Source organism: Cyprinus carpio, chromosome B23, assembly GCF_018340385.1.
Source record: "Cyprinus carpio isolate SPL01 chromosome B23, ASM1834038v1, whole genome shotgun sequence".
In the NCBI taxonomy this organism is placed as follows: domain Eukaryota; kingdom Metazoa; phylum Chordata; class Actinopteri; order Cypriniformes; family Cyprinidae; genus Cyprinus; species Cyprinus carpio.
This window is the reverse complement of record NC_056619.1, coordinates 27,501,198-27,526,701: the sequence shown is the minus strand read 5'-3', so window position 1 is coordinate 27,526,701 and position 25,504 is coordinate 27,501,198. Positions and strand designations below refer to the sequence as shown.

The following is a 25,504-nucleotide window of genomic DNA, read 5'->3' as shown; positions in this document are numbered from 1 at the left end:
CGCTGTCTAAGACTTAATGGCTGATCTGTCAATTCTTCGTCATCAGTTAGGAACCTAGGTGTGCTATTTGATAGCAATCTTTCCTTAGAAAGCCACGTTTCTAGCATTTGTAAAACTGCATTTTTCCATCTCAAAAATATATCTAAATTATGGCCTATGCTCTCAATGTCAAATGCAGAAATATTAATCCATGCATTTATGACCTCAAGGTTAGATTATTGTAATGCTTTATTGGGGGGTTGTTCTGCATGCTTAATAAACAAAACGTCCAGTTAGTCCAAAATGCAGCAACTAGAGTTCTTACTAGAACCAGGAAGTATGATCATATTAGACCCGGTTCTGTCAACACTGCACTGGCTCCCTATCAAACATCGTATAGATTTTAAAATCTTGCTTATTACTTATAAAGCCCTGAATGGTTTAGAACCTCAATATTTGAATGAGCTCTTGTTACATTATAGTTACATTAAAGTCCTCCACGTCCGCTGCGTTCTGGCAATTTGATAATACGTAGAATATCAAAGTCAACTGCGGGCGGCAGATCCTTCTCCTATTTAGCGCCCAAACTCTGGAATAACCTACCTAACATTATTCGGGAGGCAGACACACCCTCTTGCAGTTTAAAATCTAGACTAAAGACCTATCTCTTTAACCTGGCTTACACATAACACACTAATAGTACGCTTCTAATATCCAGATCCGTTAAAGGAAATTTGCATCTTTTGAAAGAAAGTCGAGATGTGTGACCCAGAGGTGAACTGTCCCCCGCGCCGAGCCCCGCTCCACTTTCCCCTTCTCACACAGCTTCTGGACTTCACGCGCACTCTCGCTCTCTCTCTCGGCGTGCGCATCACTTTTGTCTCATACACGGTACCTTCTCAGCAAGCAGGGCGCCAATTTGCCAATTTCCCACACAGTGAAATTATAGATAATAGAAAACCGCTTTGCGACAACTGTGGCAGAGGATTATATTTATTTATTTATTTATTTATTTATTTATTTATTTATTTATTTATTTATTTATTTACTTATTTATTTATTTTTACCTGCTCTGTCGCCCCCCATGTCTCATGAAAATATGCCGCTGACCTTAGAGACCGCTTTGGCTCATATTTCTCAATTAGTTCCACCAAGTACAGTGGAGCCCTACTATGCAATGATTTATAGACAAAAAACAAAATTTTAAAATTAATTCTATAGGGGATCAGTAACCATTATAAAGAACTCAGAACAGGAGTAATATGATCTCTCTTATGAGAACCTGTCAAAAGCCTCGCTGCAGCATTTTGGACCAGTTGTAAGTGGTTAAGCAATTATTTATTTATCCCAACATATAATGAGTTGCAGTAATCTAACCTTGTGAATACAAAGGCATGAATGACTTTTTCTAAATCACGCATGAACAAAAATGGTTTCACCTTGGCTATTAATCTCAAGTGATAAAAACAAGACTAACCACGGAAGAAATCTGTTTTTCAAACTTGATATCACTATCAAAAAGAACTCCTAAATTTCGCAATACTGACTTACAAAAAGGGGCTAAACTGCCCAAATCAGATAAATTAGTTGGAGCTCCAAACCACACAACTTCAGTTTTGTCTTCATTCAGATTTTAAAAATTTAAGAACAGTCATAGCTTAATTTCTTGTAAACAGTCGAGCAAAGATACTATTTGCTTTGTACTATTCTTTTGCAGAGGAAGATACACTTGCGACTGCATGTCCCCCTGTATAGAAGTGATACGAGATTCCATGCAGTTATTGAACTGAATCTAAACTGAATCTTTAGAGATGCTTTACAGCAGATTTTGTGTCATTTGATGAAATTGACAGCATTGTTGTTTTTCTGTTTTGTAAAGTGCTGTAGGCTACAAATAAAAGTGACTTGACTTGAATATGTGAGCACATTCAAGTCAAACCTAAACCAATAAAATAGCCATAAGAGTTTAAAAACAGCTCTTTCAAAGTAATTTATATCGAGGAAACACTCTGATACTGTGTGAAATGTTATGTATTTTCAGATATAATCTCTTTGGGAGGTCGCTCGTACACACATCAGCAAAGCTCACAATATATATGGAATTTTATTTAATTTCTTAATCACGTATTAATAGAAATTAAAACCGAAAGTGCTTATTCGGGCCGTGCGCGTGTTTGCCGTGACCGCGGCCGAAGTCGCGCTCTTCTGCGTCACAGGCGCGCGCACGTCACGTGTGCGTCTGTGTGTGTATATTTGGGCTCGGTGCCGTGGGCGTGTTTTTACCGGATAAAGAGGAGCGGAGCGATCGCCGCTCGCTGCAGTGTGAGTGTGCGTTTAACTGTTCCTGTCACAGACGGTGAGTTAGCCGCCGCTAGCATCAAGCTAAAGCACGCGCCTGTCTGCGTCCGCGGCGCGCACGTATATCTACCTTCACCTCACGCCATCTATCTATCTATCTATCTGTCTGTCTGTTGTTCTATGTTCATTCATATTCTGTGTTTTTCAGTGAGATTGACAGAGATGATGAAAGTGTTGTCATGACCTGTGTCTCGTGTGTGTGTGTTAGTGTGTGTGTGTGTGTGTGTGTGTGTGTGTGTGAGAGAGAGAGAGAGATGGTGATGGAGAAGCCGAGTCCCCTGCTCGTAGGACGTGAGTTTGTGCGGCAGTACTACACGCTCCTGAACAAAGCTCCGGATTACCTGCACAGGTGAGTGGAGGGCGGTCCGAGCTGCAGGTGTCAGTGATGCGCTCGGCTCACGGTGTGTGTCTGTCACGCAGGTTTTACGGCCGGAGCTCCTCGTATGTTCACGGCGGTCAGGACAGCAGTGGGAAGCCGGAGGAGGACGTGTTCGGTCAGGCGGTGAGTTCTTCAGTCTGATCGGCCGGTTACTGACCAGCACGCTCAAGTGTATCCTCAGTGTCTGACAGATTTACAGGGCTTCTCACAAAGTATTTAAGGACAAAACTACTTTAAATCGCAGCAGAAAGCTTTAAAGGGGAAATACAATGCCCATTTTCCACAAGTTGGTATGATTCCTCTTCAGTTACACTGCAAAAAAAAAAAAAAAGTTTCCCCCTTAGTATTTTGTCCTGTTTTCTAGTACAGGGTTTCTGCGGGGTCTTAAAAAGTCTTAAATTGTACAAGAAAGTCTTAAATTTTGGGACGGAAAGACCAGAATTGCGATATGGCTGAATGTGACGATTAAACTTCAAAAGGCTAACGTTATGATTTCACTGAATAAACACAAGCGCTGCGCGTTCAGAGTCCGGTGCTGCGCCTGCTGGCAGAGCTTTAAATGTGAACTGGTGGATCGATAAGAACTACCACACCTACAGAGTGCACGCATACATTAGATGATGAAGTCTAGTAGGTAAGACTAGTGCGCGTGATCATTTAGAGTGCGTTCACTGCATGAATCAGTCTATTAAAATGCATTTAGAATTATCATATAATTTAAGATGGGGGCAGAAAATGTGTATATTTATATAATTTCATATAGTTAATATCACGCGAAGAGTGCAGTTTTTTCCTCCAAAAGTAAGCATGATTACAAATGTGATATTGACTTAATACAACAGTTCAATAAACAAGTAGTTAACATTACGAGACTAACGTGTTAGGCACCATATTTCCTGTGTTTGCTCTATTTCTCCAACAAAATCATTTCAGACACAGCCACAGCACTGTTTTATGTCTCTGAGCAACAGGACGCTGTTTTGTTCCTGAATGAATCAATCGTTTAAATGATTCGTTCAAACGCAATGACTCTCTTAACAGTGATTTGCTGCCACCTACTGGCAGTTTTAATTTCACATTTAAGGTACCTTTTCATTTTTAAAATAATTTCAGACATCCGTTTTCTATGTTGAAAATATCAAAACATTATTTATGCATTTGTAACTGCAGGTTAAAGTATTTAATGTCCCTCAGAGCTGCATTAAACCGTGTGTAGATGCATCTAAATGACACTTCTAATGCTGCTTCTGTGTTTCCTCTGCATTGCAAAGATACATTTTTGTTGATACTGATTTAATGTTCTTGTAACAACCCGAATGCAAGAATTTGACTTGAAAAACTTGTATCTGTATAAAATTATACTTTTTACAGTAATTTTACAGTTTAATATGGTACTATAGACATTGCCCTACCCCTCTCGTATGGTATTAATTTTATTTGTGCAGGGCTTAAAAAAGGTCTTAAGGTCTTAAAGTCTTAAATTTGAGTTTAGAAATCCTGCAGAAACCCTGTAGTATAAATGTATATAAATTCTGTAATTAAAATGCATTTACTTGGCAAGTAAAATTACCAAAGATATATTGTTTTATTTTCAGAAAAAAAAAAAAAATTCTTAGTTTTTGCCAGCGGGGTAAGAAAAATAATCTTGTTTAGCCTTTGAATTAGATTATTTTTCTTACCCCATTAGCAGATGTTTTTGCTTGTTTTAAAGAAAACATGATACAATATCTTCAGTCATTTTGCGTGTGAAGTAAATGCATCTTAATTCCAGAATTTTTAGATATTTATACTAGAAAACAAGACAAAAATACTAAGGAAGAAAATATTTTTCGCAGTGTAGCTGGCTATCTACATAGAAGCCAGCTGTAAATCGAAACGACTCGCTGGATGACAGTTTCTGATTCAGAGGGACGGTAACGAAGTGGCTGTGCTTTTCTGAGCCGGCAGACATGCAGGAAACCCAACTAAATGCAAAAGAAAAAAAGCTATAAAAGACTAAAATTTCATCTGACGTCCCCTTTAAATTCATAAAGTCATGGCTTTTAATGCAAATATCTAAACATTCTCAAATCAAGATACATTTACTAGAGACATAAAGTGACAGAAGATATGAACCCTGGTTTTCTGAGAAATTAAACACAAGTGATTTTATGATCAAATCAAGAGCAAGTATCTGTCGATGGGGAATGAAACCTTGTTTTCCCTTTAAATTAAGCTTTTTTTGACTCCATTGGTAGACATTTTTTCTTTATTTGATCATAAACTCACTTCATTTTGATTAGTTTCTTGGAAAGCAAGACTTGTCATGTTCTGTCATTCTGCTTCCCCAGTGAATGTGTCTTGATTTAAGAATCTTTAGACGTTTGCTCTGGAAAACAACTGAAATACTGAGGAAGAGGAGCAGTGTGATCAGAAGTACATCAACAGTGATTTCCAAATTCTAGTGATTTGTGAGCAGAGCAGTTCAAGACTTTTTTAGTGAAATGAATTAAATGTAATGGAGATCTGTTGGAATTTTTATTTTCAGACTTTGAAGTGTTGCTCATATAAGATATTTACTTTCAGATATCATATTGACAAATTGTGTTCTATTCAGTTTATTCCCTAAATTTTCTTCACTTGGTCTTAAAAAGCTCTTAAAGTCTTTAAACCTGCAGAAACCCTGTCTCTGGCCCAGTCCTCCAGTACTTCTACACAACAACCGTCAAATCACGAACCGATCGAAGAAGCTGATGACATGATTAGTGCGACAGCAACAAACAACCACTCGCTGCACACACATCGTCTTCGGATTTCAATAAATGCTCTTGTTTTTATTTCTGCATGTGATGCGGCTCACCATCACTGAACGCGTCACAGATCGATAATGTGAACCTCACACGAGTCCGTTTTAACAAGTGACATTTTCATGTTGGGATTAATTGCTGATGCTTTTTTATACAGTATACAGTATTATCACAATATTGAAATTTAGTTGCAAAAAAGTGTTATCATAATACAGTATAACAGGCTTAATAACTTTTTTCTTATTACAAAAAGAACCAAACATTTAAATATAATAAAGCAATACACAAGGAATGTATAAAGTAAAAAAAAAAAAAAAAAAAAAAAAAAATTAAACACAGATTAAAGTGCAAAAGAATTATAAAGACCAATAGGTAACCCTTTACAAAAAGATCTTAATGCATTAATATTAATAATGAACAATAGCTACATTTGATTATTAATCTTGGTTTAAAAATAAAACTGTTAGTTCAGGTTAGCTCAAGTTCATTAAATAACAATGTGTGATATTAAAATTAATGAATGTTTAGAAGAATTTTTCATTAGCAGTTTAACTAATGACTATTGTTAACTAATGGAGCCTTAATGTAAAGTGTGACCAACAAAGAATCACAACTGAAAGTCCAGAAACGTAGTAAGGACATCAGTCAAATAGTTCATGAGACATCAGGGTTTTAACCGTAATTTTACGAAGCTACGAGAATACTTTTTGTGCACAAAGAAAACAATAATAATTTATTCAACAATTCTTCTCCCGTAATTACTGCTTGCTTGTTGCTTTAAATCCTTTTCAGAAACCAAAAGTAGCAGCTGCTTTGTTTACAGGGTTTCGGGGGTAACGGCTGCATTTCTGCTGTCCCACCAGCGCCATCTGCTGTCAGAGAGTGAACGTGCTTTCATCCGTGCTTGTTTACATGAGTGCACACACGTCTTTAAGCAGCATGCAGCAGTGTTGTGCATTTAACCAGCTGATGGGAACAATATTCTTAAAATGCATTCTGAATAATTTATAATTAATTATTCACAGTATTTTGAGGTGCTCCTGATAACAATATCGTGCATGTTCATTATGTTGATATAGCGCATGCACACGTCTAGTCTGACGTTGCATTATGACGTGGCTTATAGCTGAGATCATGTTCGTACAGTCTGAACACGGAACACAGCACCAGTGACTGACAGGAGTGTGTCTGTGTGTGTGTGTGTGCATGCACGCAGGAGATCCATAAGAAGGTGATGTCACTGCAGTTCAGCGAGTGTCACACTAAGATAAGGCACGTGGATGCCCATGCGACACTGGGGGACGGGGTGGTGGTGCAGGTGATGGGCGAGCTGTCCAACAGCGGCCAGCCCATGAGGAGGTTCATGCAGACCTTCATCCTTGCTCCGGAGGTGAGTGTGTGTGTGTGTGTGTGTGAAACGACTAGGCTTGGCTATGACAAGTCTCGGTTAGCCTAACGCAGTACACTTAGCAAGGTGTTTTTAAAAAAAAAAAAATGTCTAGGCTTATATATGGTAATTGATGGTGAAATTGTGATGAAACGATGGGTTTGCTGGAACCACAAGCAGTTCTGTCTTGGCAAGGTTGAGTTGAAGATGATGGTCCTTCATCCAGCAAGAAATGTCTGTTAGACAAGCTGAGATGCGAGCAGCTACCGATGGATCATCAGGATGGAAAGAGAGGTAGAGTTGAGTGTCATCAGCACAGCAGTGATATGAAAAACCATGTTTCTGAATGACAGAACCTAATGATGCCATGTAGACAGAGAAGAGAAGTGGTCCAAGAACTGAGCCCTGAGGCACCCCAGTAGTTAGATGTTGTGACTTGGACACCTCACCTCTCCAGGATACCTTGAAGGATCTAACTCTTTAATAGTTTAATGTTTGAATGTAATATTTACAGCGGGTAAAATAAGTATTGAACATGTAAATATGTTATTAACAGGCGCTGTTGACTTGAAATTTTCACCAGATGTCGGTAACAGCCCAAGTACTCCATACATACAAAGAAAACAAAACAAATAAGTTCAGAAATTAAGTTCTGTGTAATACAGTGGAATGACGCAGGGGGGAAGTATTGAACACATGAAGAAAGGGAGGTGAAAAAAGTCATGGAAAGCCAAGACTCCAGCAGAAATCTATCAGTAATTAGAAAGTCAGTCATTGGTAATTAATATTAGCTTCAGTCCCAACACCTACAGTACAAGGGTGATGAAGATTAAACAGGGCTGGACAATGATCCCAAACACAACCAAGGAAACTCTTGATTGTTTTCAGAGAAAAAAATAAAGCTGCTAGAACGGCCAGACAATCACCTGCCTTGAATCCAATTGAAAATAAGATCTAAAGAGGCCCAGAGAACCTTCAAGATCTGAAGACTGTTTGTGTGGAAGAATGGGCAAAATCACACCTGAGCAATGCATGCCACTAGTTTCTCCGACAGGAGGCGTCTTGAAGCTGGAATCACCAACAAAGGCTTTGTACGAAGTGTTAAATACATTTCAGTAGTTCAATACTTTACCCCTGTGTCATTCCATTTTATTACACAGAACTTAATTTCTGAAAGTATTTGTTTTGTTTGTATGTATTTGGGTTGTTACCGACATCTGGTGAAACTTTCAAGTCAACAGCACCTTTAGAAACATTTACTGAGAAACATGGTGATGTGTTCAATACTTATTTTACCCGCTGTGTGATAAAACCATAGGCAAAAGTTCCTCTTGTAGTGTTCTGTGGGCTGCTGCTGTTTGCTCATGTTATTCAGCTGCAACAGAACGCTTTGTAAAAAGACAGAATAAATATGTACATCTAAAGGTTTGACCTAATTTTTTAAAATCTTATTAAAAAACTAGGAATAGAAACTAGGAATTGATGATAATCAGAATCGATAAGCAGAATAAGAATCAAGCAAACTCAAATGGCACCCAACCCTAGTGACGACAGACGTGCTCTCATTCCAGATTCACACTTCTCCGACACTGTGTGTGTGTGTGTGTGTGTGTGTGTGTGTGTTTTCACTAGGGCTCTGCTGTCAATAAGTTCTATGTGCACAATGACATCTTCCGCTATGAAGAGGAGGTGTTTGGAGACTCTGAGGCTGAGATGGGAGGTAAATTTACAGAGCACACACATGTTTACCCGCGGCAGACGTGTTATTTAGGTCTAAATTCATGTACATGATTACAGCTGTGGTGGTCTGAGCAGGATCAGTCTGGCTTTACATGGCATTGCATCTTCACACATCATATTATGAGCTCTTACATTTGTGGTTGGGAACTGAGTTGCTGTGATACAGATATCTGATTATTAAGCATCAAAAAGCTCTGATTGAAGTAAATAAATGTGAGCGCTGCACATTTCAGTGTTCAACAGGATTGGGTTTCAGAGCTGCTCACAATCAGTGAACATCACACATTTATGAAGCACCGCTGATGAACTGACAGTGTTTACACTGTAGTTTTTATATTATAATTTGTTGTAGATGGATGTAAGATGCATATTTTGTCATTATCTGTTTAAATGAGCAGCTGGAAGTAGTAAAGCAAAGACATTTCAAAATAAGAGTCCTCTGCATTTTGGATTCCTTTGATTAATAGCCCCTCATTATACATAAAATACTTGTATGTTTGGTTATTGTTATTTTGTTTTGCAAGAAAATACTGTTTCCGTCTTTTTACTACTTTAAATTTTAATACATTTAATTCACCGTGTTGTTGTTTCTTTGTAATTGTGAAATTTACTAGCAATTTCTGATCGAAAATTGCCACCAATTTTTTTTCAGTGTATAAAAATTTCAAAATAAATCTCCCATGTGTTTCAGGCTTATAATTAAAAGCCCCTCATTATGCATAAAGTCTGTCTTTCTTGGCTATCGTTGATGTTAGGGTGACACAATCAGCAGTATCTTGCATTTAACCTGTTAACCTGCACCCCGACGCCGGCGTCCTGAACTCCCCTTGTTTGCACTTGTCATTTTTTACGTATAGATTAAATGAAACAGGACAAATTTCATCTTGACAAACTATATATCATTATAAAGATCTAAGCCTCAAGCATCGATGACAGATCGCTGTTTTTTCAGTGGAAAGCTTATAAAGAATATATTTGCTAAATTTGTGTAAGCAGTACACATCAAAACATGAAGAATGAAAATGCAGTACATACCAGATTCGTCGTAATAACGAGTTATAAGCACATCCACAGCTGTAAATCCCGGTTTAGTTAGAAAGGTAAGTATACACTGAACGACATCTAATGGAGCACGTTTAGTCCAATGAAGCAATAACATTGTAATATGGATGGTAATTCCTTTGTTTACGTTTCAGTTCTTCAGGGACAGTATTGTTTGTGTCCGTTATGGAATAACTCACACTCAGAAACTGCGTCTTGGTAGTAAAAAAACGTCATGGTTTTGTAGCGTACAGTGTCACAAACAGAATGAGACGATCCACTAAAAAAAAGTTAAAGATAGAAGATTGTTTATTTGAATTCTGACGCTCTCGTGACGGCTCGTGACGCACCTGTCATCTGATGGAGGCGGAACTTAGCGATCACCTTTTTCTTTATTATTTTTGTTTTTTTTCAACTTTTTATAAATGTGTGGGTGTGTTTTTTGTTGAATGTGCCTGTATCTGCATGATTACCATCTGTTTGAGCGCAAATCAGCTCGCTATTAGTGTAATCACGGCTATCAATGTCTACGCCATCTATATGAATAGAGTGTGATTATTGACTTAATGGCCCATTTATATGATTACCATCTCTATAACTGGCCATCAGCACATCAGCACGTATTTTCATTGTAATTCGTTGTAAATGCTGCATTTCTAGCAATCTCAGGATGTTCTGTAATTGGCGTACAAAGTTCTTTTTTAAAATAAAAAAAATCTTTTTTTATTTTTCTTACTCAAATTATTCTTATTGTATTTTTCTAGCGCTCAAATAAATCACTTATATGATGTCTAAGATTCTGTCTATTGTTTTATAATTGAAGAAAATATGCAGTGGTATGTTTAATGACTAAAATAGTTTGTAGAACCCTTCAATACAGTTGGTAAGTATTTTTTTATATTTTGGCCGGGGTGGGTTAGATGGGGGGGGCTAGACATGGTTGCAGGAATCTAATTTTTCATGGTATCTCCTTCAGATTTGAAATAGAAACTCATGAGACATTTGACTTTCAACCCATTACTTTTCTAGATTGCTCCTGGACTGATTTCATGTATTTTTATATCAAATAAAATTTTTTTAAAAGTGTTATAAAAAAAATACAAGGCACTTCAGTGTCTATAACTTTTTTATTATTTTTGAGCATTATCAACTGGTTGAAAAAAAAGTACAGCCCAAAGGGTCTTCTTTCCAAAGACACCAAAATTATTTGTGTAACACACTGAAGTAAAGAACTGTTACAATTTTAAGTTAGGTAGGGCACTTTCAGCTGTGAGTCCCATAATGGGGGGTGCAGGTTAAATCAACATAAACTCTTGTATTTTCTCTCTGAACCGTCCCATTACAGGAAAGACTACGAATATTATCTAACACATTCAGTTTATAGATTTTATAAGTATCAGCACAATAATCTTTTAAATGCCTTTCTTTAACCATACTCTAATATCTGTCAACTCCAGTATTGATGGACCTCTAGTTCGTGTGTATTGATGGATGAGAATGTAAACCAGTTTCAGTACATGTAAATAAAGTGTTTTACACTCACACATACACACAGTCTGTTAAATGAAGTCAAAGGCTTTGAGATTCCTGATTTATATTGAGCTTATATGGGTTTGTGGTGTTCGTTTTATTTGTGCAGCTCTTAAAAAAGGTCTTAAATTAGATGTAAACACTCTGTAGAAGTGCCTGGCACTGGTGTAAGTGTGTGCTGTGTGTCTGTGATCAGAGTCTGAGGAAGAGGAGGTTGAGGAAGAGCAGGTGGAGACTCCCGCTTCCCCTGACCTGGTTCCGGACCGGCCCAACAGCAGCACCTACTACGAGCCGCCGGCGCCCGTCAGGTAGCAGCTTGAGATCACGTGCTTCACATTCTTTTCTGACTCTGATCAGATACTCTGGTTTGTGTTCTCAGCAATGGAGTCGAGGAGCAGCAGGAGGTGGTGGTGCCTGAGGCGGAGCCAGAGCCCCAGCCTGAGCCCAATCAGGAAACAGAGGCGGAGCTTAACCTGGGAGCAGAGCTGCAGACGGCTGAGACGGAGCTGGAGGAGGAGGAACTGCTGGAGGAGGAGAGAGGCTCCACCCCTGGCATCGCTCTGACTCCGCCCCCTCTTACCCCAGAACCACCCAAGGTGAGTGTGTGTGGGAGTGTGTGTGTGTGAGAGTGTGTGTGTTGACTGATCAAGTGTGTGATGATGGTCTGCAGGCGTTCTCCTGGGCTCTGGTGACCAGTAAGAATCTTCCTCCGGCCGGCGCTGGAGTCTCTCCTCTTGTGTTGAAAGCAGCTGGTGTTCAGGTACCACACAGACAGTGACATTAGGATATGAGTGTTTCCTGTTCATTAGAGCTGCACAATTAAGCTTTAAAAGATTGCGATCTCGATTCAAACACCCAGCGATTTGCAGGTGTCTCTTAAACCTCAGAAAAAGTCAGATCTGCGTTCACACTGCCGCTGACACAGAGAGCAGTTAGCATGTTTAGGTAAGAAACAGTCTTTTCAGCTACACAGTATTATTTCTGTCTTACAGTCAGTCATATTATCACAAATACTGGGATGAAAGTTTATAGTTTGGTTACGAACACTGATGTCTCTGGTATAGCGATCAAAATAGAGCAAGTCTTCAAATAATGTTTGTGTTGAATGCATTGATTGTCCACTAGGTGGAGACAAGTGACTGTTAAAAATGTGTTTGTCATTGAATCATTCATTCAAGAGATTCGTACCAAAAAGAGCTGATTCTTCCAGTAATGAAACATGCAAAGTATTTATGTCATTGAATCATTCATTCAAACCACTTTTTAATGGATTTAATATTAAATATAAATATTAGTTTATATAAAAAAAAGAGGGTCTAGGGTTTACAGAGAATGGTCTGAAAAAGAGAAAATATTCAGTGAGCGGCAGTTGTGTGGACGAGAATGCCTTGATGTTGGAGGTCAGAGGAGAATGGGCAGACTGGTTAGAGATGATAGAAAGGCAACAGTAACTCAAATAACCACTCGTTACAACCAAGATATGCAGAATACCATCTCTGAATGTACAACACATTGTTTTTGTGAACTGTATCTGAACAGTCATGCTGTATCTGAACAGTCATGCTTTTTAGTCATATTACAATTGAATACTTTACAATAGACATTGCCCTACCCCGCTCATATGGTATTAATTTTATTTGTGCAGGACTTAAAGGTCATAAAGTCTTCAGTTTGAGCTTAGAAATCCTGCAGAAACCCTGTGGTCAGTAGTTGTAGTGCTTCGAGTCACAAGATTTAAGTAGGTTTTAATGACGGCGCGCTCCGTGTCCATGTTTAGCAGTGAAATATGCTGTTTTATGAACACTGGACCTCTGAAGTATGAAGGATTCGAGTCAGAGAAACATGCACTTTTAGTCAATTCCGATTTATTCCTACAGCGCATCATACAATACAGACTGATTCAAAGCAGCTTCACAGTAATAGACAGGATAATATCAGTGTTAATGCTGTAAAATAATTTCTGGCAGTATTGTCCACTGACTTTAACTGGAAAACTGACTGTTCTCTATCACCCTCTTGCATTATCAGCACACATTTTTCCTATTTGATACTGTAAAGCTACTTTGACACAATCTGTATTGTATAAAACACTATAGAAATAAAGCTGACTTGACTTTAAAGCAGCTCTGCAGAAGACAACGCTGTGATGCTAACGCTGTCTGTCTGTCTGTCAGCCGCGGGTGGAGCTCAAACAGGACACTCAGTCATCATTACCCAGAGATCAGCAGCGCGACAGACCAGGCTTTCATCCACGAGGACCACGAGGAGGTGAGACAGACACACACTCTCTCTCTCTCACTCACTCACTCACCTCACTCACTCACCTCACTCTCTCACACACACACACACACCTCACTCACTCACTCACTCACTCTCTCTCACACACACACACACACACACTCTCACACTCACACTCACTCTCACACACGCACTCACACTCTCTCACTCTCTCTCACACACACTCACAGACACACACACTCTCTCACTCTCTCACACACACACACACACACACACCTCACTCACTCTCTCTTTCTCACACACACACTCACACACACACTCATTCACTCACTCACTCACACACACACACACACACACACCTCACTCACTCTCTCACTCTCTCACACACACACCTCACTCACTCACCTCACTCTCTCTCACACACACGCTCACTCACTCACTCACTCACCTCACTCTCTCTCTCTCACACACACACACACACACTCACACTCACTCACTCTCACGCACACACACACACACACACACACACACACACCTCACTTACTCTCTCACACACACCTCACTCACTCACTCACTCTCTCTCACACACATACTCACTCACTCACTCACTCACTCTCTCTCACACACACACACACACACACACACACCTCACTCACTCACTCTCTCTCTCTCACACACACACACACACACTCCTCTAACACAAACACACACACCTCACTCACTCACTCACTCACTCTCCTCACTCTCTCTCACACACACACACACACACACACACAAATTTGAAAAAGTTTACTCACTCTCTCTCACACCCTGAACCCTGAAGTCACTCACCTCACTCTCTCTCTCACACACACACACACACACTCACTCACTCACTCACTCACTCTCTCTCACACACACACACACTCTCACACTCACACTCTCTCACTTCTCAACACACACTCACTCACACTCTCACACTCACACTCACTCACTCTCTCACACACACACTCACACACACACACACACACACACACACACACACACACACACAAAAAACACAAACACACACATAAATCACAACAACAATTTACCAAAGGATCACTCACACTCACTCACTTCACCCTTTTGGCACACCTCACTCTCTCTCACACACACTCACACACACCACACACTTACACTCTCTCTCCCTCACTCCATCTCTCAATATCTCTCTCTCTCTCTCTCTCTCTCTCTCTCTCACACTCACTCACTCACTCACTCACTCACTCACTCACTGAAAAGTGTGAAAAATTGGGTTTTATGGTCAGTCACAATTGTGACTGCTGGGATAATGTTTATACTGAATTAACATATTTCTGCAGTAATAAAAATGGTTATATGTCAGCCTAGCTATTTTAAACTGTTTGATCACATTCTAGGGTTACTATTATGCATAAAACCCCTTATACAACACTGACAGGAATACTGAGATAAAAAAATACAACCATCAACGTATTTCAAAATTGTTATATTAGTGCTACCAGTATTACAACATCTATATTGTAACTTAATTTGTAACATTTTAACTTTGAATTTAATGCAATATTCACTGTAACTTTGTACTTTGTAACTTAGTAATTCATTGCAACATTTTAGTGCAATCTTCACTAATAGCTGCAGTTGGATGTATAAGATGTATACACCTACATGCACTGTGTTATCCCATCTCTCACTATTGTGACCATCAGCATATTTACTCATTTAACATTTAGTCATTTAGCAGATGCTTTTATCCAGAGCAACAGTATACAAGTGCTATGACAAATATCAGTTAGTCTAACACAGTACACATTGCAAAGTTTGTTTTAATATAAATTATAAATAAATTAGAAGTTAGAAATAAACAAACAAATTATAAATATTTTATAAATAAATGATAAATAAATTAGACCAAGACGAGTAGAATAGAATGGGTAAGCACTAATATTAATTGGTCAGGTGATGGCGAAAAAGATGTCTATTAGAATTTTTTTTAAAAAAAAATTTCTTTTTGAAAATGTCTAAAGACTCAGCTGCTCAGATTGAGATTGGGAGGTCATTCCACCAGCTGGGGACAGTCCAGGAAAAGGTCCGTGAGAGTGATCTTGTGACTCTTTGGGATGGCACCACAAGATGCCGTTCACTTGCAGAACACAAGCTTCTGGAGGGCACATAAGTTTGAACTAGTGAGTTTAGGTATCAGTACCTTGAATTTGATGCGAACGGCTACTGGTAGCCAGTGTAACCTGATGAAGAGAGGAGTAATGTGAGCTTTTTTTGGCTCATTGAAGACAACTCTCGCTGCTGCATTCTGGGTCAGTTGCAGAGGTTTGATAGTACATGCAGGAAGCCCCGCCAGGAGAGCATTACAATAGTCCAGTCTGGAGAGAACAAGATGAAGTTCTGGGTTGGCTGAGACCATGAGCAGTTCTGTCTTAGACATTTCTGATTGGATGAAGGATCATCACCTTCAACTCAACCTTGTTGTCAGACAGGCTGCAATGCGAGCAGCTACCGTCGGGTCATCTGGTTGGAATGAGAAGTAGAGTTGAGTGTCATCAGCGTAGCAGTGATAAGAATAGCCATGCTTCTGAATGACTGATCCTAATGACGTCATGTAGATGGAGAAGAGAAGTGGTTCAAGTACTGAGCCTTGAGGAACCCCAGTAGCAAGAAGTTGTGACTTAGAGACTTCACCCCTCCAAGACACCCTGAAGGACCTACCTGAGAGGTAGGACTTAAACCACAGGAGTGCGGTTCCAGAGATGCCCATCTTTCTTAGGGTGGACAGGAGAATATGTTGATTAACGGTGTCAAAAGCAGACAGGTCCAGCAAGATGAGTACTGAGGATTTTGAAGCTGCTCTTGCCAGTCGCAGGGCTTCAGTAACCGAGAGCAGGGCAATCTCAGTTGAGTGGCCGCTTTTGAAGCCAGATTGGTTGCTGTCCAGGAGGTTGTTCTGTACAAGAAACATAGAGAGCTGGTTGAACACAGCTCGCTCAAGTGTCTTTGCAATGAATGGAATAAGGGATACCGGTCTGTAGTTTTCTAAAAGTGCTGGATTTAGAGATGGTTTCTTAAGCATTGGGCTTACCCGAGCCTGCTTAAATGCTGAGGGAAATGTTCCAGAGTGAAGAGAGGTGTTGATAACGTGAGTAAGCAAAGGTATGTCTGAAGAAGATGGCCTGAAGTAGGGTGATTGAAAAGGATAAGCTTGGAAACGTCCGTCTCAGAGGAGTGAAGAGGAGAAGGAGAGAGAGTGTGTATTTGTAGTTATGAAGAATATTGCAAAGTCATCAGCTGTAAGAGTTGATGGAGGAGGAAGAGGAGGACAAAGAAGAAAAGAGAAGGTTTGAAAAGTGTGCGAGAGTCAGAGCAGTTGTTAATTTTTTGAGAGTATTTTGTTTTAGCAGTTGAGACCTTTACAGAGGAGGAGAGGAGTGACTGATACACACTAAGGCCAGTAAGGAGTGACTGATACACACTAAGGCCAGTAGAGATTTTTGATTTGCGCCACTTCCTCTATGCGGCTATGAGTCTAGAGCGATGTTCCCAGAGAACATCAGACAGCCAGTTCAATGAGTTTGCTCATTCTGTGACAACTCTCAACAAAACTGAATAATTGTGAATTCATATATAAAGATAAAATACCAAAATTCTTTGTCATATCTTTGACATACGCGCTTTAATGCAGTCATCTTCTCATGGTGCAAACAGGCAGTAAATTGCTCTGGTCATGTGACGATTTGCATTTACCATGTGACTGCACGTTTAATTGAGACTACGGCTGCACGATTAATCGAATGCGATTAATCGCGATTGTCATGCACATTTTGTCAGTAAAACCGGTTCTGTGATTAGCAGTAAATCTCCATCACCTGCTTTCAGGTGGAGCAGCATTTACTACACAGAGCCATATTTCTCTGACAAGCTATGCAAAATCACATTCATAATCAAAGGATTATGAAATAGATTAAATCGTTCGCGATAACGACAGCTGTTTGCCTGTCCTCTCATTGAACTATGGCTCTTTGTAGTAAATGCTGCTTCATCTGAGAGCACGTGAAAATACCACATTTAATAACATGTTTTTACTCCAAACTCACTTCATAACGTCAGTTGAGTGTTTGAAATAAATCCTTTTGTGAGATGATGTGGCTTCTTAAACTTAATGTTAATTAGCATTTCATTATAGACGTTCTTTATTATGATGAAAATTATAATAAGAACTCAGATAAACCATATATTGCCGTAGTCGTGTTTTTAGTCACGTTGAATCAAGCGGTTAAATCTTCTGTTTATTCAGCTGCAGCGATAGGCAATTCCTGGATTCCTGGCAATTCCGGGGCATATTTGGATTTTCAGCGCAAGAGAGCCCTCTGGCCTTTGGATGGAGATTTACTGCAGATCACAGAACCGTGCTTCACTGAAAGATACGCATGACAATCGAGTCAATAACATTTTTGGAGCTTTATAAATGAAAACCTTCTTTACGGTCACTATTGTGACTGAGTGGGATTAAATTAGTTAATTACAGGCTGATTTTGTAAATGGTTTCCTTTCATGTGACTGTTGTTGTTGTCTGTCAGACGGCAGCGGCTCAGACACTCCGGGTGGGAAACAGTACGTCAGTTTTAAGGGTGAGTTTCCCATCATGTGACTGTCGTTAACTCAGGTTCATCATTCATTCAATAACCAGAATGAGTGCAGGTGTGTGTCCTCCATCATAACACTAATCTGTAGTCCGGGAATCACCTGCTGCATCATGATGCCATGTGTGATGCTCTAAACACTAGCAATGTAAAGATATTATCCATATAGTGGTATCGCGATAGCAAAACTGCCTCAATATTATCATGGTCACATGACGATATGAAACGATAGGTCTTCTGGGCAAAATAAAATATAATTGTTTTGGGCCTTTATGTTTTGGCACAGTATCTGTCAAACAAACTAAAACTGCAAGCACAATATGCTTAATCCGTTCATCAAGTCACTATGTGTTTTAAAGTGAAGCGCACACTTCATTCAGATGATCAGCTCGTGATACGGTGTTTTTATCTGCGTCTCAGAATGGCTTCGTTTACACTGCATGAATGCACTGAACTCGTTTAGTTATGCTTTATTTTTTGTGGCAGATGAATACAGCATTTCACTAGATTTGTAGTGAGACATGTTTTTGTAATCCTGTTTTCACTGAAGCTGGAGTTTCCTTCAAAATAAAAGCTCCACTGCTTTATCCATCAAAATAAAAGCTTAAATTCCAGTATGAATTGCTGACAGCTAGTGGTTTAAATGCAGTCCAAATTCATAATATCTCTTTCAAGTGTAGAAATTAGGAAAGAAGTATTATAATTGCCCTACTTTAGTGTAAATCAGCGGTTCTCAATTCCAGTCCTTGCGCCCCCCAGCTCTGCATATTTTGCACGTCTCTCTTTAACACATCTGATTCAGATAATCAGTTCCAGTGCTTCCCACACATCGACTTTACTTGGGCGGGCCACCCAGGTACATTAACGGCCGCCCAAGTATATATGGAGAAACGTTTTTGCTTCTATTATTTTTATCCTCATACTTTTTTTGAGGAAAAAAATAATAAAAGCAAAAATAATTGGGCGGATATAAAAACTGGGGGAAGTCGTGGCCTAGTGGTTGGAGAGTTTGACTCCTAACCCTAAGGTTGTGGGTTCGAGTCTCGGGCCGGCAATACCACGACTGAGGTGCCCTTGAGCAAGACACCGAACCCCCAACTGCTCCCCGGGCGCCGCAGCATAAATGATACCCACTGCTCCGGGTGTGTGTTCACAGTGTGTGTGTTCACTGCTCCGGGTGTGTGTTCACGGTGTGTGTGTGTGTGCACTTTGGATGGGTTAAATGCAGAGCGCGAATTCTGAGTATGGGTCACCATACTTGGCTGTATGTCACGTCACTTTTTTTTCACTTTCAATAATGAAACAAACCGTGATCGATTAAGTAGTGGAAAATCTCCCCTCTCCCTCATTTCGTATCTGCTTGTTCTGTGTGCGCAAGAACTGTTTACTCCCGCTGACGTCCACCAAGTGCGCTGCAGAGACACGGTGGATATTTCACAGACATGGCTCGACAATGTGGGCGCTTCAGTCACAAATTAAAATAGATGTGCGCGCACTGTTAAGGCGGAGCTGTTGCGCTTTCAACAGTCTAGCGCAACAGCACTTCAGAATCCATCACATATATTCCCAATAAATAAAAATCACACATTCAACCAAGGATGAATCATATGCACTCGAGTTGATGATTTATGACAATGTCTACTTTATGACCTTTATATAATATGTTTTAGACGGTTGTAAGAATTCATATTTTCTCTCTCATCTGAAGGATCAGCCCGCAATAGCATAGACATTTCAAAATAAGAGTCTCAGTGTTTTTTGGGCTTGTTTACAATTAAAAGTTTTTCGGTTTGTCTTTTTTTTTTTTTTTTTTTTTTTTTCTCTGGACATTGTTGATATTTTGGTTACACAAGTAATTGTATTTAATTAAATTTCCATTCCATTAATAGTAAACTTTTTCTGGCTGGAATGCTTACCCACATGAAGAAAAGACTATGAACATTATTTGACGTATATTATCCAATATGTAGATTTTACTAGTAAAATTTGTGTCCCATTCACTGAGAGAAACACTTACAACAAATTAAGGAGAACTCTACCATTTAAATGCTGTAATTTTGCATAATTTACAATCAGAGCTGGGTAGATTACTTATGAATTGTAATCAGTTACTGATTACAGATTACATGACAAAATTTGTAGTCAGTAATATAATCTCTTAGATTAGACATTTTTGGTAACGTAATCTGATTACTTTTGGATTACATTTAGATTACATTTGTGCTAACCCTTATTTGATATCACATAAATTGAATTAGCCTAATCTTGTACTATTTTGACAGATACAAAGAAAAAAATTAGTCCAAAAAATATATTTAATTCACCAACAAGAGCCATAATAGCTTCTTTTTCAAGTGCAATGTATGGACAGTTAATACTTACAAAATACAAACACTAATGTACCTTGCCGTTAGTGTTTGCTAGTAACACTGAATAAAACAATCACATCTTATGATTTTAAAGCATATTTACTTATAATTAAGTAAATTTAGAAAACAGCTACATTACAAAAACCAATATTGAAAAACATGAAATTCACAGCAATATAATTGCTAGGTCAAATATTTAATCTAAAAAAACTCTAGAAGTGTATATGACTGTATCAATGAAAAACATACACACACACACACACACACACACATATATATATATAAAGACCATTTCTAAGTCATATATTTCATCTCAAAACACCTGAAGTGCATATGATAGTAACAATGAAGAAAAATCAACATTACAAAAAATATATTAAAGAACATGAAATTCCCAGCAATAATTTGCTAGGTCAAAGATTTCAGTGGACAGCAAATTAATCCTTGGTAGGCAGAGCTTACACTGAACAGTGACATTTTCTTTTTCTTTTTTTAAATGAAATGATGTCAGTACATCCAGTGATTAAAGGCTGCTTTCCCCGCTATTTTCCGTTATCTTGTAGCTGATTTCTTCTGAGCGCGATTCTGACACCCCTCCCCCTCTCTGCCGGAAAAACTCGAAGAATCATGAACGTATATAAGCGGCAGGTTTATTATGAAAAAATATAAAGGTTATAATTAAGGAAATTTAGGAGAATCAGTGATTTGTAAACAACTTATTACCATTGTGTAAATATGTAATCATGTAATCCATACAAGTAACTGTAGTCTGATTACGAGTATTTTAAAAATGAGTTTACTCAGATTACAAAACTCAAGTACTTGTAATTAGATTACGTAATCCAGATTACATGTAATCCATTACTACCCAGCTCTGTTTACAATCCATATTATAGTGCATAATATTAGTATGTAATTAAATGTAATAGTAGCCTATGTAATTAAAACTAATTTAAATAAATTAAAATATTGTCAAAAATTACACATTTGTTATTTGTCACATGTAGTAGACCATTTTTGTGCCGTGGGTAATAGGAGGATTAGCCACCTGGCTACCACCGCAAGTACATTTCATACTTGTGGGAAGCACTGAGCTCGTTAGAAGTGAGCTCCGTGCATGAACTGGGTTCCCATTGACATGCTCCCTACACAGTGTTCATTGCTCCCTACTCCCTGAGCAGGGGAAATCTGTTGAAGTTTACTTCACTTCTGAACATTCATTCATTGATTTGTGCTGTGCAATGTCTTCACACACGGACAAGTTTGACATCATATACCTCTGTAAATAAATACTATTTAAATTCACGTCTCACACACTTCAGTGCACTTTGAATGGAACATATACGTTCGCTTCGAACTGGAATCATGGTGGAATATCCTGTGATGTCCACTTCGCAGGGCACTTGCGTTTGAATAGAACAAACGTCTAAAACCATAAGAGAAACATACAAAATATGCAGAGCAGGGTGCGCGAGGACTGGAATTGAGAACTGCAGGTGTAAAGCAAAACTAATACACCTATGAAATATATTTTACAGTGCAATTGTTTTACAATATATGGCTATTACTGGTGGTGGTGGTGGTTGTTATGATATCGTTGACTTGATTGCAAATTATTGCACAGATACTATTTAAACTGAACTGAGATGATGACGTCACTGAATTCAATGATGAACTGCTTTAACTGTCATTTTGCATTATTAGTGTTTTCCTAATTAATGTGGTCCGTTGCTTTGACGCAATCTTTTTTTTGTTTAAAGCGCTATATAAATAAAGGTGACGTTGTTGTTATAATATTCTAATTTGTTTGACTTCCTAAAACACGAGTGTGAATGCAATTTAGACTGAGACAGAATATCACAGAGGGTTGAGTCCCCTTTAAAGTTCAGGTTGTAGTCTCAAAGTGCATTAGATAGAATAATCTAACTTTTAGTTCAACAAACTGAATCATTGAATGCAAGTCCCTCGCTGAGACACGGAATTATTTGTGTGTGTGTGTGTGTGTTCAGGCCGCGGTGACGGTGATGCCGGTGATATGGAGGGCCGCCGGTTTGTTCGTTATCCAGACAGTCATCAGCTCTTCGTTGGAAATCTTCCTCACGACATTGATGAGGGCGAGCTGAAAGACTTCTTCATGAGTAAGACCTTTACCCTTTGACCTTTGACCCTGGCGAGTGTTTGCCTGCCACTTCACGCCGCTCTGTTTTCGTCAGCGTTTGGGAACGTGGTGGAGATGAGGATCAACACCAAAGGCGTCGGAGGGAAACTGCCCAACTTCGGTTTTGTGGTGTTCGACGACTCCGAGCCGGTGCAGAGGATTCTGGGAGCTAAGGTTTGTGTGGATTTCAACTGGTAACAGTCTGATTCTGATGTGTTTCTCGTTGGGCAGCCAGATTTCCTGAAGAGTGCTGCATTACCAGGGCTCATGCGCCACCCAAATAAAACATGGGCTGGGAAAACCGGTTCAGGCCGCTGTTAATGCACAGTCACTAATTTAGATCAACTGACTGTAATACTGTAAAAGATTGCTATTTGAACTGAAAGCATGAATCAAGGATATACCCGCTGTCTGTTTTAGAGCAAAACACAGTGAATGAAGTCAGTATTGACATGCTGATTCACTGATCTAATTACATTATGTTCCAGTTAATTATATAAAATGATTTATTAAAAAATTAGACCTAAAGCGCTACTATGTGGCAGCAAGTTTTAATAAGTGAATCGTTGAATCATTCATTCAACCAATTCGTTCAAATGACCGAATCATTCAGATATGAAGTGACTGTCTTTATGTTGCTGAATCATTGACTCAATCGATTTGCTTAAAACCGTGGGAGCTCTGCCGTGGCTTTAATTAGAACTATTTGTATTTGGGAAATTGAGGAAAAACAATATCTCATGAGCAATGTTGCAGATATTGGTGAGTAATGGCCCTCTTGCTGGTGTGATATTGCTAAACTCTATCATTTGAGGTGAATATAAGAGTGTAGGGGTGTGCAATATGATGATTTTTGATCGTGGACGATAAAAATGTCTCCAAAAACTGCTTTTGAAGAAATATCGTAGTTCTGGCACCGCTGTATCAATATACATTTACATTTAGTCATTTAGCAGATGCTTTTATCCAAAGCAACTTACAAATGAGGACAATAGAAGCAATCAAAACTAACAAAAGCGCAATGATATACAAGTGCTATGACAAGTCTCAGTTAGCTTAACACGGCACACGTAGCAAGGTTTTTTGTTATTTTTATTATTATTATATAGTAATCCGGTTAAATGGTTCATTGGTGTGCTGCTCTGACCTGTGCTTTTTCTGAGCGCACACTAAAGAACCTGCACTTGTTTACTGGACCTAGTTATCTTATGTGCAGGTACTGTCAAAACATGCTGCCGCTTGTCATTAAAGGGTTAGTTCACCCAAAAATTTAATTAATGACAGAATCCCTTTAATTGTCCGATGAATGAACAGGAAGTCAGTGTTTCCTCTTTCCTGTCTCCTGCAGCCCATCATGTTCAGCGGGGAGGTGCGTCTGAATGTGGAGGAGAAGAAGACCAGAGCGGCGCGTGAGCGGGAGACCAGAGGAGTGGCGGAGGGCCGGCGCGGGCCCCGGGGCCCCCTGGGAAACAGCACGGGCCGAGCCTCCTCCAGGGGGGGGATGAGCCGCTTCACAGGCCCTCGCCGCTGACCCTCCTCTGTTCCTGCTGTCCTCTGTCTCGGGTCTCTCTTGCTTTCGGACAAGACTCATCAATGACTCTCAGACTCCCCTGCGCCGAGATCATCTGCGCTTACCTTTCCCTTACTCTCCTCACCATTTTGCAAAGAAGAACGGGACAGTGTGATCTTTTTTTCCTGTAGAACAGAAGCTGAATGTCACGAAGGGTTTCCTCACGGAACTGATTCCTCACGTTTTACAACGGATGAGCGGCAGCGCTTCGCCCATCAGTGCTCAGTGTACACTTATTTATTTTCCTAGTAAATAAAACAGTGGTGGTGCCTTAACTCGATTCTTGTGTGTGTGTGTAGCAGCGGTGTCACAGGTTCTGATCCGGATGCTCCAGGTGTGAGCTGGTCTGGTTCTGGTTTCTTTGTTCTGGATCGTGCAGCTCTTTGCATTGATTTCTGCAGTGTTTCTCACCACACTGTGCACTGCGTCTGGTTCTGGGTTCAGACTGGACTTCAGCAGGTTTTTGTTTGAATGTGTTTTCAACTTTCAATAAACTACTGCAACCTCATCCAATTTCTGTGGTTTTTAAGTGTCTGCACTGCAAAAATTATTTTCTTCCTCAGTATTTTTGTCTGGCTTTCTAGTATAAATATCTGCAAATTCTGGAATTAAGATTCATTTACTTGATAAGTAAAATGACTGAAGATATTCTCTCTTGTTTCATGAAAAAAAACCTCTTAAAAATTTTTTCAGAAAAGAAGTCAAAATATCTGCCAGTGGTGTAAGAAAAATAATCTTAATTCAAAGGTAAACAATATTATTTTTCTTACCCCATTGGCAGAAATTTTGCAAAAACTAACAAAATGTGGATTTTATATATATATATATATATATATATATATATATATTTTTTTTTTTAACTTGGGTCATGTTACCTGTCAAGCTAGATATTTATACTAGAAAGCCAGACAAAAATAGTAAGGAAGAAAATAATTTTTTGCAGTGCAGCAGGTCAAGGACTAGGTGGTGATATTCACACAAGCATTAGTTCACTGTAAGTACAGTACGGCTACAGTTAGAGATTCTGCGGTCAGCTGCATGAACTAGTTATCATCGGAGTTCTTTCTTCAAGACTGCTCTTAACCTGTGGTCAGATCCATGAGAAGGTGTTTGTGCAACTGGACCGTGGCCTGATTAATTCAATATACCATGGTAAAAAAACAAAAAGCAACTATGTTTTCCAATTTATGAAACCGTTTGAGTCTCAAATATTAAGAAATGCACTTTTCATGAAACTACATAAAAACCCATGTCAGACCATCAGAATTCTTCTAATGTTCTCCCAACGAGTCGAACAGTCTGGTCAGAGAACTGAAG

At 39.2% G+C, this 25,504-nt stretch overlaps 1 protein-coding gene across 5 annotated transcripts; it reads left to right on the top strand.

The window, feature by feature from the left end:
* Positions 1 to 2,240: 2,240 nt before the first annotated feature.
* On the top strand, positions 2,241 to 24,695 carry LOC109061347 (ras GTPase-activating protein-binding protein 2-like). 5 transcript variants are annotated; one of them, XM_042750157.1, is made up of 13 exons: positions 2,241 to 2,335; positions 2,546 to 2,686; positions 2,758 to 2,839; positions 6,719 to 6,892; positions 8,522 to 8,609; positions 11,397 to 11,508; positions 11,580 to 11,796; positions 11,871 to 11,960; positions 13,375 to 13,468; positions 18,028 to 18,078; positions 22,469 to 22,597; positions 22,673 to 22,791; positions 23,966 to 24,695. In XM_042750157.1, the coding sequence occupies exons 2-13, from the start codon at positions 2,592 to 2,594 to the stop codon at positions 24,146 to 24,148; spliced, it is 1,434 nt and encodes a 477-aa protein (XP_042606091.1). In that variant the 5' UTR covers positions 2,241 to 2,335; positions 2,546 to 2,591; the 3' UTR covers positions 24,149 to 24,695. The 5 variants fall into 5 exon arrangements, with proteins under 5 accessions (XP_042606091.1, XP_042606092.1, XP_042606093.1 ...); XM_042750158.1 differs by having other exon boundaries at positions 2,264 to 2,335; positions 2,552 to 2,686; XM_042750159.1 differs by having other exon boundaries at positions 2,317 to 2,335; positions 2,558 to 2,686.
* The last annotated feature ends 809 nt before the right edge of the window (positions 24,696 to 25,504 follow it).

Coding starts and splice junctions, on each gene's coding strand:
- LOC109061347 (XM_042750155.1), top strand. CDS start 2,517: ATGACCTGTGTCTCGTGTGTGTGTGTTAGTGTGTGTGTGTGTGTGTGT. Junction 11,509..11,579: donor GAGCCGCCGGCGCCCGTCAG/GTAGCAGCTTGA, acceptor TTGTGTTCTCAG/CAATGGAGTCGAGGAGCAGC. Junction 22,792..23,965: donor AGAGGATTCTGGGAGCTAAG/GTTTGTGTGGAT, acceptor TGTCTCCTGCAG/CCCATCATGTTCAGCGGGGA.